Source organism: Crocodylus porosus, unplaced genomic scaffold (genome assembly GCF_001723895.1).
Source record: "Crocodylus porosus isolate Cpor-Errol unplaced genomic scaffold, CroPor_comp1, whole genome shotgun sequence".
NCBI lineage: Eukaryota > Metazoa > Chordata > Crocodylia > Crocodylidae > Crocodylus > Crocodylus porosus.
In genome coordinates, this window is record NW_017728931.1 from 29062932 (window position 1) to 29077648 (window position 14717).

The window sequence follows — 14717 nt, forward strand, 5'->3', positions numbered from 1 at the left end:
CCTCTACAGTGACATCCAAAAAATACTAGGAAGATAGCAAACATACCAACAATTAACACCTGTGTAAGAAGGGAAAGCATTTTTATTCAGCATGATCAAGCATGTTTCTTTGTTATTTTGAGCACGTAGCTAACTCGGTTGCCTTATAAACACTTAGGAGAAAATCTGCGTGTTAACTATCTAAGATGATAGAATAGTAAGCAATGGTCTCAAATTGAAGCAAGGGAAGTTTATGTTAAATATTAGGAAAAAACTCTCTCACTAGGAAGCTGGTGAAGCACTGGGACAGGTTATCTAGAGGTGGTGGAATCTCCATCCTCTGAGGTTTTTAAAACCTGGCTCGACAAAGCCCTGGCTGGAATGATCTAGTCAGGGACGGTCCAGCTTTGAGCAGGATTTGGATTAGATGACCTTCTGAGGTCTAATTTTCTATGATTCATTCAACTTCAAGTAATGCCTGAAAAAAATTCCCATCTTATGGCTTCTTTAAGGATGTCCTCAGCAAATATAGGAATTCCAAAGAAAAACAGAACAAAATCTTTTGTATCTACTGAATTGTTGGAAGGGAACATAAATCCACAGCTCCCACCTTCCCTTTGTAAGTCATCTTTAACCAAAATCACATAGAGGGAATAAAGAGGTTGTTTATTTTAGCCTTTCATATGAAACTGATTTAAAAGCACTTCAGATTAAGACAAGCCTCACCTGAACTTCCCCAAGTCGGTCAAGCTGCTCCTTCATGTGGTTCCTTGTAATTGTTACATCATACTCTAATTTGTCATACTCTCTCCAAGCTCTTTCCAGCTCCTTAATTTAGAAGGGAAATAGTATTAAGATACTAAGCATGTGTTCTCATCCAAGTTAAAAAAACAGACCTTTCAAAAACCAAAACCTTACAACTGTTTTGACTAGTCCAGCAGTATCAAAGCCCAGAAGATAATGAATACTCATTCTGAACAAATTAGAAACTATGTTTTTTTTCTGTTTGAAAAGGTTTTCACTTCCAACTGGCACTTAATAAAGCTCAAACAAATTGATTTGTCCTCTGTGGACAACAAGATAAGGAACAGAGAAACCTATCCGTCCTCAAGAGGTTTTTCAGACCCTGTCTTAATCATACTCTCTCATAAAATTAAAGTAGATTGTAAGATGCAGCAATACCTTAAACATTGTCCATTTTGTCATACAGAATGCAATGGTGTATTTTTTATATTCAAAGAACCAAAGATGGGTGACTCTTCCTGAAAATATTAAACAAATCAATGTTCTTTGTTTTGAGATCTCCAGGTATTTTGTGGCTACTGCACAAATAGCAAATGAACATTTTGCCAACTCCAAAAAGTCAGGGAATGAAGTTTTCCATTTTCTACTGCCATTCAGTATGTCTTTTGTCCCATATCTTCATCTTTTTGCTCTGGTGAAAAGCAGTTACCTGTCCACACCTGAGCATCTCCTGACAAAAAGTCATATAAGAGGGGGGATGAAGGGCTGATGCATGTGCCTCAAAACGGGGGTTTGGATTTTCTATATCTTATTCTTTCCATAGAAAATAAAACATGGCAAGTTACCTTTTGGGTCCTTGAGACTAACAAATTAACAATAAGTTTACTTTTGTGAATCTCTAAATGCTAGATGGATGGAAACCTCTGGCCCTCAAATTCTATCCTGCCTACCTACTTCCTTCTCTGGTTTGCTCAATCTTTAGCACTTTTTAGCAACAACAACAACAACAAAAGACCTAATTAACAGCAGGGGCAGGGGCTGGGAGCAAAAGCTGGAAGAGGGAGAAGAAATACAGAGACCCTGGTGGCAGCAGCAACAGGAATGATGCGGGGAATGATGCCTGGACCTGGAGCCCACACAACATGAGTTAACCCCTTGAGGTATAGATACAGCTCATGGGCTGCCTGTTGGACAGCCCTGATCTAGGAATCAGGCTGGCAAACTCAGGCAGCAGAGTAGTGTAGTACCAACTGATCTTTTAACCTAAAGAAAGAGAACTGCCTGTGAATGGAGAGGTTCTCTGGCTGTGTCTATTGTATGTTAATATGTACCAATATGATATCATCACTGAAAAATATAAATTAAATGCAGTATCTGAGAAAATCCCTGTCATTCTACAGTTTGCTTTGCAATCAATTCTTAACCTCAAAAAATGAAAGCTACTATGTATTTGCCCCTTCTAAAAAAAGAAAGAAAGAAACAACCCTCTGTCAACTGTATTAAAAGACCATCTATTCCAGCTGCCCCACAGGAAGCTGGAGGTAAATGGAGAACTATTTAAGGCTGCAGACAGTACAATTAAAAAAGTATCAACAGAAAGAGAAATCAGTTAGCATGTCACTGAGCTTTACTGGCTAAAATGTATTACTTACTGCAGTAGCTCGAGATACTTCTCGGCACGTACTAAGCAGTCCATTCTGCAAGTCATCTCTCTGTAAAACAACGTTCTGTATGGAGGCTGGATTATCTGCATTCATTTCTATCTCTTGACTGGCTGATAGCAAAGCTTGCTCAAGCGTGTACTATTATAATAAAAAGAATTATTTTAATGTTCTGCATCATTGAGTTGATTTTCTTTTTACTTCAGTTATCAGTGTTCTGATAATAAGCATGTAAAATAATAGCCACATTAGGTAATAAACATAATTGTCCTACTTTCTCCTTGTGTAGCTGCTGAAGTTTCTCTTCCAGTGCTTGTACAACTTTATCTTGTTCACATAATCGGCTAAGCTTAGCCTAGGTTATAAAAGAAGAAAGTTGCAAATAGAACCACTATTATTTTTTCATATAACCTATGATCAAAAATACATGTTCCAAAATGACTTGATACAAACTATGTGAAGTACTGTTATTACTATATCTTTAATTGTAATGTGTCATGAGCCAGAGCATTGAATTTTTTTAAGTACCCTGAGAACCTCTGAAAGGCTCTTTGTAACACAAAGTAATACAGTATAATCTCATAAATCTGGTTTTCAGAATTCCGGAATTCTCAAAAATCTGGCCCTTTTTAAAAATACACTGCATTGGGGAGTAGTGGTGGCCGGTCCCGGAGCAGTGGCCGCATGCAGAGTGGCAGCACAGGGTGGTAGATGGTAGTGGCAGCCGCTGTGCGCAAGCTTCCCCCTCTGCATCCAAAGGGGGCGGGGGGAATAGCGGCAGGTGGTTGCGAAGTGGAGGGAGGGGTGGGGGGGAGAAAAAGTGGCGGCTGTTCCAAAAATCCAGAATTTTCACATTTCCGGCAGGTGCTAGGTCCCAAGGATGCAGGATTTATGAGGTTATACTGTACTATAATTTCAAACAGCATGGATGAAAATGCAGAAACTAGTTATTGCACAGCTAAATCTTTTAGATCTGCCAGCAAGTTTCACTACAGTCAATCATACCCTTTTTAACCCACCTCCAGACTTGGTTGGGGTAGACACTATTTACCAGATCCATTCTTTCCTGTCCTGTATTTCAGAAGGTGGTTTTGAGCAGCTGCACTTCCTTAACAATGCCAAATGTGCTAGTGTGGGAGCCTTGCAGGTTTCTATTCTGACCCTGATTCTATTAAATCCATATTTGGGACTACTCTTACAATAGACAGATTATCTGGCTTGCAAAGCAGGCAATGACTAGAATATATGCAGAATTCTGAACTTCTGCTTCTGGTGTGCTCTGGAAGGTAGCAGCTTCTCTTAAGTTTGGATCTGTTTTCCATTTTAAGTCTAATATTAGCTCTTTAAATATATATTTGATAGCCTTATCAATAATAAGAAGCTCCCACTATACAGACACAAGGATTCTAGCAGAGGCACAAAAAGTCTCTAGTCAGTTATGATGTCTATGCTTGTCCACATATATAGGTACATAAGATTCTCACACTTCCTGGAATGAAATTTGATAAATTTTAGGATCAAATACAATCTTTTGTACATGTAACCAACTGAGAAACCTTTATCTTATGAAACACCCAACCTTGCCCCCAATGAGATATATTTTTGTTTGCAAATGAAATGCCAGTCGATTTTTTGTAAAATCTGTGTAAACATGTAGCGTAATAATTTTTTGACTTTTAAGGTAAAAAACCAGGACCATTGGGAAAGGTATTTGAAGATTCATGATGCTTGGGAAAGGTCCTGGAAGACTGGAAAGAGGCCAATGTGGTGCCAAGCTTTAGGACGGGGAGAAGAGAGGATCTGGGAAACTATAGGCTGGTCAGTTTAACCTTTATACCGGATAAAATTTGGGGAAAATTTATCAAGAAGTCCATTTGCAAGAGACTGGCAGAAGGCATGATTCTGAAGGATAATCAACATGGTTTCGTTGCAGGCTGGTTGTGTCTGACCAACCTTATGACCAACCTCCTTTTATGATCAAATAACAAACTACTTGGATGTGGGAGATACGGCTGATGTCATACACTTGGATTTTAAAAAGACTTTCAATATGGTCTCCCAAGGGACCAACCTTTTCAGCAGTGTGCTGTAAATTAAGCCCCATGACCTCCCTGACTACCACTTTGATCCTCTTCCCTTGCCTGATCTGCTGATCTGTTTTTCTGCTCCCTAATCTGCTGCAAGCCACACACACAGACTGCCCTGGCCATTTGTGGCATGCATGCTGCAGGTTGGTTACCACCCTTGTTTTAGCCAGTCTTTCTTGTTAGACAATGACATATACAGAATTTTTCTTTATGACTTAGAATCTAGGGAATACGGCATCCCCAATATTAGAGGCACTGGACAGAGATGCTGCTAAGCATAGGACAGCTGGAGTGTGAAGTGCTGCGAGATGCTGCTGGTGCCCACCCTAGTCATGCTACTGTACAAAACCTTCTACAAGGAGTGTACACATGGTTGAATTGGCCAGGACATATTCATACTGTATTTAGCTTCTAACTTTCTGTTCACTGAATAGAGAACTTTACATTTGTGTCAGGCCACTTTTGCACTTTTCTTTTTAACAAAAACAAGAAAAAAATCCTGTGCAAACGCATTGTCTAAGTTCTGGTTTTTAACTGTACAAATGTCAGAAAATAGTGAAGTTAATGTGCCTGCAACAATACAAATTTTCCTATCTTATACATCTGTTTGCTCAAGGAAATGATTTTTAAGGCATAAGTAGCAGTAACTGAATACACTTTTAAAATATAAATACTCCTTAGATCTTGAAGTTTAGATAATAAACTGTAGAATATAAAACACTACCATGTTTACGTTGCGGGGGTTTTTATGCTTTTAAAGCAACACACTAATGTTGCACTAACAGCTATTTTAGCATTTAATTTCTAAGATTTAGTTTTGTTTCCCTTTAACAAAGGGGTAAAGAAAAGAAAGAAATCCGGAACCACTTGGCTTAATGGACTGCAGAGTTGGTAAACTCCATGCAACATTTCTTTTTCCTGTGGAACTGCTAAGTCCCTTAAATCTACGCTGAGGTGGACTAAGCATGTGTGACTAGGCAATTCTTTTTCAGGCACACCTATAAGATTGTTTCTAGCTTGTGTGCGCCATCTGCAAATCTAGAATTGATAACTTTTTAGGGGAAAAAAATCAGTCATTTTAATACCTAGCAAATTCATTACTGTCTACCTGAAATTTCAGTTTTAAAACTTCAGCCATTTTTCTTTAACCCTGTTGAAGTGAAAGTACGTACATGACATCCACGAAGAGTAGTAGCGGTACTATTCCAACCCTATATATTGAAATATAACGATGGGCTTTTCCTTGCTTAAACATCCAAAAGCAATTCACTTTTGGACAGATTCAATACATGGAAAATTTCAGCCCAAGACACAATGGTTACAAAACGTTAAAATCTTGACCACCTTTGAAAACCAGAGAATTTCCCTTCTCTTCTATTTTCACCACTTAATACTAATGGATCCCTACATTATTTTCATACCGAAATGTTACATTCTGGGTAGAAACTAAAGTCACAACACTAATATAATTAAGCAAAAACAACACCAATGTGGCTCTGAGAAAGAGCAAAAATACAAATACTTACATCGATATCCAGCTCTTCAGATCTATATTTGTATAGTGTCCCCCTACACTCTTCTTGTGTCAACTATAAAGAAGAAGAATATAGCCATAAAACAACTTCATTGGAATGAAGAAAATGAAAATGCTGTTCAGCTCAAATTTTAATACAATAGAATCAACTTTAACTTGAAAGCCAAACACATGATGCATGACTGCACAGTTTTAGCCACTACACAACATTTAACTCTTAGTTATGTAAGGTACTTCATGGAATGTCGCATATACATTTTCAGGAGAAAATTATATCAGATAACTAATCCAGGTAGTAAAGCTTTCTAATCAAAACAAACTGTGAACTTGTGTGAAGTTTTTTAAACATTCATACTTCTTTGGCAAGGTAAGCCCTGGATTCTGACAGTCACTGTAATCAGGCATGAGCTGTGAAGTTGTCAAAATTATACCTAATTAAAGCTCCATGTGCCATTATATATGACTATGTACTTTTTCATAAGTGCAGTCTAAATACTGCCATGTATTCTGCTCTGATATTCCAGTGGGACTGGAGCAGTCTCAGGCTTGTACCAAAGCATCTAAGAACAGATTTTGATTTCTAGCACATACGGTATGTGTATCGAAAAAACTGCTTCTGAATTATGGGTAGACTTCATCTCCCAACACATACTTTTTCCTCTGCTCTTCTAAACAGTGTTCACAGCACTTCAACAATGGCTCTAAAGGGGTACCCTCCTATTTCTTGTACTGAGACAGGCAAACTTATTGCTTACAAAGGCTGCCACTGTCATGCCAGTCAGCAATGCAAGGGATCTTCAGGGCAGTCTGAGAAGGAATGGTCAGCATACTAGCTTCTTGCCATTTTTATAATCTAGATTGACCACCAACCAGAAATTCTTTAAAATATTTAAAGGGGAAAATATAACACAATGCATTTATATACCTGTTTTAGAATACTTATTTTCTATTACATTAGTTACTGTGTAACTGTAGCAAACATCTTATCTACTATTTTAGTTAATACTAAAAAAATGTTTATTTTTCTATTTCCAACATATTTTTTTCTCCCAATACATACATTATTTGATTTGTGGCATGTATAGATCTTAATTGAGCAGGAAAGAAACCGTTAAAGCCTAATTTGACTTTAAAGGACATTTATGAATGCAAAGCTCAGGGGAGGGTTAAACCAAACAAGCATTTTGAACATACAATAAATCTTCAAAAGACTTAAGTGTTTCATTTCAAGACATACCTCATGCAAATGCATCTGGTGACAATTTAAAAGTACGGATAGTGCATTAAGACCACGCAATAAGTTTCTTTGAAATGAACATTTAATGAAAATGAGCACCAGAATACAAAAGCCACAGCACCACAAGAAATATTTTATTTTATTTTTTTAAATATAGTTAACCCTTAACACTTCAGAAACCATATTTTTTAAAAAATCCCCCCTAATTATAGATTCCATCTTTCTGACAAAAAACCCCCTGAAGAATGGAAATATTTTAAAAGGACAGTGCTCATAAACATGGTCAATAGAAATCTGGCCAAATCCTCTCAAATTACAGATAAAAATCTTACCTGCAGATTATTTCCATGAAATGCAACAGGGATGTTTGTCTACCTTTAAAACCCCAAATTTATATTTCCCAAACACTTAGGAATTATACATAATGTAATTTTTTTTAAAAGCTTAAAAGTTCACTATTTGTATTGGCAGCAGCTCAATCTTAATTACAGTTCCGCCTAAAATAGGTTTATGGGGCAACTTCCCACTTCCAAAATACAGTAAGTTTTTGGAAAAATCAAAATGCATTTTTGAGGAGATATACTATGTACTTCAAAACTATTAATATGTCTTATTCAAACTCTTCTAAATTTTAAAAACAACACTGAAAGTGTCCTACTCCTTTATGGTCTTTTATTAGTGTTACACTACATAATGTGTTATCGCAACAGGCAGCCAATCATTTTACCTCCACACAAGAAAATACTGCAGCATTTACATTTACTTCATATTTAAAGAATCTAGTATTAAACTAAGCCCTTCATTCATCACTGACAATGCAGCACTTATTCAAGGGTTCAACAAATCTGCTAGTCAGTTTTGGACAACATTGGAAAATAGTCTCTTAAGAGCTATATTGGGTTAGACCAAAGTTGGCACTAATCCACTATCACATCTCCAACAGTGACAATGGTTGATGCTTTAGAGGGAGAGCATGTGCACGGGGTATACCTAATGATCCATCCTGGCATATCCTCTCCAACATCCAACACCTGTATAGGGATGTCAAAGTATACATCCCTACTGCTCTCTTTAGCAGCTATTAATGCACTTATCCATGAATTTATCTCATCCCTTTTTTAACTTGGCTATACTATCTGCCTCTACAACCTCCTGTGGCAACAAGTTCTAAAAGTTAACTACGCACTGTGTAAAAAAGTATAGTCTCTTCTTAGTTTTAAACCTGTCTCCTCCTAATTTCAGTTTGTGTATCCTAGTTCTAGTATTCTGGGATCTGGTGAATAACAGTTCTCTTTTTAGAGTATAGACAGACATTCATTTGTAGTGCTACAAAGTGTCTCTGCACTTCAAAGCACTGCAAAAACGTAGTGTTTTGGGAGCGTAGAGGTGTTCAAGCCCTGTTGCTGGAGAGTGACAAAGTTCTCTCTCAGGCCAGCTCTCCAGCCCATAGCGAAAGAGGATGGGTACTTTTTCGTCTGCAAGCACTCCTTTCGAAGGGCTGTATGTTTATTTTTGGTAGTGCCACAAATGCATATTTAGCACTACAAATGTAATGCCCGTCCAGAGTCTTAGTCTTTTTCTGGTTTGGCAGCTGCTCCATACTCCTAATAATTTTGATGGCCCTTCTGTTTCTCTTTAAATTCTACTACATCCTTGTTGAGATATGCAGACCAGAACTGCAAACAGTATTTAAACTGTGGGGGCACCATGGACTTACAGAATGGCACGAGTACGCTTTCCATTTTGTCTTCATCATCATCTAAATGATGGAGGCCCTTCTTAACAGTGCCTAATATTTAACTGGCTTTTTCGGTCACCATTGCACACTTAGCTGATATTTTTGGAATGACGCAAAATGAGTTGTAACACCTAGTTCACAGCCCAGCATTATGTAATATTGTTGAGGGTGTTTACCCACCTCACTCCCATGTACCTTACCTTTCACTTGTCAATGGTGAACTTATCTGCCACTTTTTTTGTCCACTTACTTAGCTTTGTGAGATCTTTCTGCAGCTCCTCACCATCACTGTGAGAGTCAATCTGAGATTTCTTTGTGCACTCCCTTTTCCAGCTCATTGATAAAAACGTTAAACAAAGCTGGGACCAGCCCAAAGCCTGACTTTCATGCCACTGACCTTCCTTCATCCTGAAAAGTGACCATTTAGGTCCACCCTTTCCTTCCATTCTTTGAACCACCTCTCAACCCATGAAATAACCTCTCTCCCAATCCTGTGGCAAGCTGTATTTCTTAAGAGACTTTGGAGAGAGGTCTACTCAAAAGCCTTTGGAAAACCCAAATAAATTATGTCAACTAGATCCCTTTTGTCCACATGCTTGTTAACATACTAAAAAACTCCAGCAGATAGGCAAGGAAGGATTTTCCCTTAAAAGACAAAAACAAAAAAAAAATTCTGACTTTTCCCCAGTGCCTATCATAGTTGTCCATGTCACTGATGCTTTTATTCTTTATTATACATTCCAGCAACTTACCAGGGATACAAGCAACTCACTGATCTGTAGGACCGCCTCTGGAATCCTTTTCTGAGATGGGTCTTAGGATGGTAACCTACCAGTCCTCCTGCACACAGTCCATTTGTAATGAAAGGTTGCCTGCAATTGCCAATAGTGCTGCAATATCCCATTTCAATTCTTTCAGGGCTTGCAAGTAAAAACATTTAGTCCTGGTAATTTATTAGTGTTAACTTTATCGATTTTGACCCAGTGTGGGGATTTCTCCAACATACCCTTCAGTAAAAACCAATGCAAAAAGTTTATTTAGCTTCTCTGCTTTGGCCTTATCTCTGAGTGCACCTTTTATACTTAGGAATGGATCAAGGAAGTGAACAGTTAACCAATTGTTTAACCAATCAGCTCAGTGATAACCAGGTCTAGCTTACTGGTTATGGTTTAGCCTGAGACATGGTGCAGTTTAGGAAGGGAGGGAGGGAAGGGAAGTCCTGTGGTGCTGCAGCAGGAACCAGAAGGTGGCAGGGTGGGCAGGAGGAAGGGAGAGAGAGAGGAACAAGAGGGGTAACTAATACTTAATAGCTACAGTCTATGGACGGAGAGAGGGTGGGAGGGGAGGAGAAAGGGGGATAGAGAAGGGAGGCCGGAGGAAGAGAGGGGTTGCCTGCTCCCCCCCTTGCAGCACGCCAGCAGCTGCAGTGGGCTGGTAAAGACCCTCGCTGCCTGCTTCCCTCCTCTCCCCTCCCTCCTTCACTGCTACAGCTGGTCCCAGGAAGCTGTGCACTGGGGCTTCCTGAGCTCTGGCAGGCAGCACAGCCCAGGAAGCCCTAGATGACAGCAGCTAGCACGGGGCTGCAGCCACTGGCATGAGGCTTCCTCAGGCCAGGTGCAGGAGCACAGGAGGGAGGGGAGAGTAGAGAGGCAGGTTGCACAGCCCTGCCAGGCAGGCAGCTCATTCCTCCCCTGCTGCAGCTGGTACAGGGAAACTGTGAATCAGTGGCTAAAGTCCCTTGTTGGCTGTTGCCCCCTGGGACTTCCTGGGCTGTGCTGCCTGCCAGGCAGGGCTGCTTTGACCCCCTCCCCCCACACTGCTTGGGGCTGGTGACTGCAGCCCCTCTTCTATGGCAGGGTGGAGCAGGGCAGGCACTGGGGCTCAACATTCCCCCCCCGCCCCAGGACTCAGCACAAAGGCACCACTGGCCTGACCGACTTTACAGAGCCATGGGCTGGAGCCCAGTGTTGCTGCGCCCGTCCCCATCCCTGCACCAACCACTTAATCATTTAACATATAAACATATATTTATTTAATCGATATTTACATCCCTAGAATTGAGCAGACTGAACAGTGCAGCAAAACCCTCTGCCTGCTCCACAGAATAGGGATCCTAATCAGGGGAATGGGCTAAGAGGGCATTACGCGACGGGTTCCAGAGGGGGTACTGACTGGTCCAGCAGTGACAGGACCAGTGGGACAATGCCTATCTACCTTTCTCCTAACTGGGCAGTCCTTGGCCTAGGTAAGTGCAGGGAGCATTGCCTTGCTTCTTCACCCCTGTCCCAGACCAGACTGGGGGAGGGGACCTTACAAGTATTCACTCTTGAGAAACTCTCTCACAGATCTTGCAGCCCAACACTTGGAAGATCTCTCTCAAGGAACGGACACGTTTGCCCTGGCAGAAATTGAATGAATGCTTGTACACTTGACATTTCTACCAGAACAGCTATTCTCCTAGGGGAAAAGTAATGCCTGTACATGGCCAAAGCTGCCTATGCATATTCAGTGGTTTCTTCAGTTGTAATTGAGCTGCAACAAGACTACATCCTTAGTAGTAGCAACAATATGCTATGATTCAGCTTCATTAAGCACCAGGTAGGTAATTTAAAACTGTATTTTACATAATAAAACAGATGCAGCATTTCAAAAGAAGGAAAAAAAAATCAGCTGCAGCCCAAATAAGAATATAAATATTTATAAACAGCAAGTTCAAAATCTAAGAGCCCAAAATCATGTTTAATTTGTGAGACTGGTGACCACTAGCAAACTGAGGTCCTTCTGTCTTCTGGAAAAGCAGAATACAAAGATCTGTTTTTAAACATGTTTCCAAATGTATCAAGAACAAACGTGTCCTGACATTAGGCAGTTATGTCATCTCATTTTACCCAGATTTTTTTCCTTCCCCTTTGGTGTCCACATTATTCAATAAAATACTGTAAATCATTAATATTCAAATCCTTTGTGTTACTTAAAATAAGTAATATGCAAACTTGGCATTAGGAGCTGTTCCAAATATTATGGCTTTTAAAAAAAAGTTCTATTCCACCAACAGGATCCCTGTTAGGTAACATAGCATTTCTTACTTAACATGCAGAAAAGGCCAATTGGTCTAGAGATGGGCACAAGTTGCTAGACTAAAACTAAGCATTCCCCAGGTTTTTGGTTTTCTGAGTAAGCATTGATGGTACTGGTTAAATACATTGAGCCTGATTATTTCTAGCACAGCAAACAGCAGAGAATGGGAAGCTGAAGAGTAGATGAATTTAAATCACCAATTTTAATTTAAAATCAACAAGAAAGACATCTTTATTTAAAAATCAATTTTAATTCCATCTTGCAGTTATATTTTTCAACTATTTTCTTAATGTGCAGTTTTTCACTGGCTGATAACCACTGAGATGTTGATTTGCAACTATATATAGCTTTTACATTAAATTTGGTACTTTTTTTGCTAACAGGGAGGATGCAACAGAAATCTGGGTAACTATACACACATTTACTCTGATGCCTTTTATTCAGATCCTTGGTTTATACATTCTACTGCTAGAAATTGGTGAATGATACTTATTTAGTAATTTTTTATTTAACTCATGAGGTATGTTGAGTTACCTTTAAAGAAAACCTGAAATTCATTAAAATACACAAAAATCAGTATTATTTCTTTTTTTCTAATTAAATAAAGCAATGTTAAATATGTTGGAGGGATTAGAACTGTTTATCAAAACAGGTTTTATATTTGAAACTGATTCATTAAAGAAACCTTGGTCTCTACCTAGTCAATTAAATTAATTGTTACTGCTGACCATATCCTTTAGCAGTTGGTAATTAGATTATAGCACCTCAAACACAGCTTTAAATTAAAGACTGGAGAAGGAAAACAAGCTTTTCTGCTTTTTCAATTCCCAATACATCTATGCACCTGCATAAAAACTGAAGCCATCAGAAGCTAATTTATCAATTGAACAAACTGGTTTTGCCAGTGACTTCCCCCAGTTAAGTGGGACTTTAAAAAAATTGTTTGAAGAGTATTTTTAAATTTAAACTATTCTAATTAATTATCATCACTTCGGGTCCTACTCTAGCTTGCCATAATTCCAAAATTTCATTATAAATAAAATTATTAAAAAGAGGAACAATACACGCAATTTAAAATAAATCCTGTTTAAACAAACAACCCCTCCAACCGCCCCCCCCTTTTTTAAATCATTGATATTTGTCTACCCTGGCAAGCTGGTTGGTATTTTATTTCTTCCATCTGAATTTTCTAAAGGAAACGTAGAATGGCTCACTGTGAAAAAAGTGACAGTCCCTTCTTTATGCAGTACACACTTTCCCTGGTACTAGCCTGCCAACATCTCAAACACAGATCTGGAGGGACCATCTCTCTAGTGACAAAAGTGTATTCAATGTTCATGACCCTTCACATTCATAGCTTTACAGACAAGGATGTCAAAAGAAAGACGTTAATTCAATTTCAATTGTGAAACAGTATTTTTCATATCCAAAAATGGTTTTAAAAACTGAAATGGATTATTTTTAGCCAGCTATACAACATTCTGAAAATTCTGATAATGTTTGCTGAAAGATTCACAGCAGTGGGGGGCAGCTTTTTTTTTTTTTTTTTTTAAACTCATTTATTTAAGACCTGAAGGCACCCTCACTCTCCCACTCTGATCCTAGAACCTTCCTTCAAGATTCCATATTAAGATTTCCTTTTTGGCATATGTAGGTGGAAGACATTTTCCTAGAAAACTTGAATGTATGTCAGTGTTTCAGTCAAGAGTCTCTAGAGTTTTTAAGCACTTCCTCTTCACCTTAAGGGCAGTTAACAGAATGCCAGATATAATCTACACTGTGGAGTTGATTTATAATATGCTAATTTAAAGTAATACACACACACACCTCAGACCAACATTATAGTGAAATTGCATAAATTTCATCCGCCTATTTTGTGGAGTGAAACTAGTCTCTCCCTTTTAGTCAGACAACTTTATAACTATACCCATTCTTGCCTAAGCTCCAAATTTGAAGGAACCGAACAAATATATTCTCTTTTGTCTGGCAGTGAGACATTTTTATACCTCATTACCTGTCAAAATCTCAATCATTTAGGTAAGAAAAATGATTGGTGTGGCTCGGGCTATATTTTTCTTTAAAACAATAATGTTTTTAGATACAATAGAAATTGTGCAGCAAAACTCACATGCACATAAAACCCGCAGTGCTGACAGATTTATATTGGCCATGCTCATAAGTCTATGCAAGTATCAATACTATGTCATATTTCCATTCAGCACATTTCCTTTTCTTGATGTCTCGCCAAACCCACGACTGCCATGACTACATATTCTAGAAGTATACACTCTGTTAGGTTTGCTGTGACTTTGTTAACAAACACTGTATTTTGGATCTACAATCTCCAGATCAAAGCTAGTTTGATCTTTGTTTTCCTCCAAAAGCTAAAAGCTAAATAAGTGCAAACAAAACAATTGTAAATCCACTTCCTAGAATGTAAAAAAATGCCATAAATAACCAGGTAAACATCATTGGCATGCTTTTGTAATAATCAAAATAAAGAAGCATCTTTTAAAACTAATTGCATAGAACCATGCTAGACAAGTGCTGGAAGCTTGTTGAATACTTAACAAATTTACTGGACATCTAATAAGACATCAACTGGTGTAAAATTCTAGACAGAAAGTTATCCAAAAGGGTACACTTAATACTCAATGAC

The 14717-nt window shown here is 38.6% G+C and overlaps 1 protein-coding gene across 9 annotated transcripts in view; it reads right to left on the bottom strand.

The window, feature by feature from the left end:
* PLEKHA5 (pleckstrin homology domain containing A5) overlaps positions 1 to 14717 on the bottom strand; it is a 259545-nt gene that overhangs the window by 23193 nt on the left and 221635 nt on the right. For all 9 annotated transcript variants that reach the window (XM_019544474.1, XM_019544472.1, XM_019544475.1 and 6 more), the window contains 4 exons: positions 5998 to 6060; positions 2659 to 2739; positions 2376 to 2525; positions 706 to 807 (listed from right to left, as the gene is read on the bottom strand). In XM_019544474.1, the coding sequence (XP_019400019.1) occupies positions 706 to 807; positions 2376 to 2525; positions 2659 to 2739; positions 5998 to 6060 (396 nt within the window). The remainder of the gene's footprint in view (positions 1 to 705; positions 808 to 2375; positions 2526 to 2658; positions 2740 to 5997; positions 6061 to 14717) is intronic.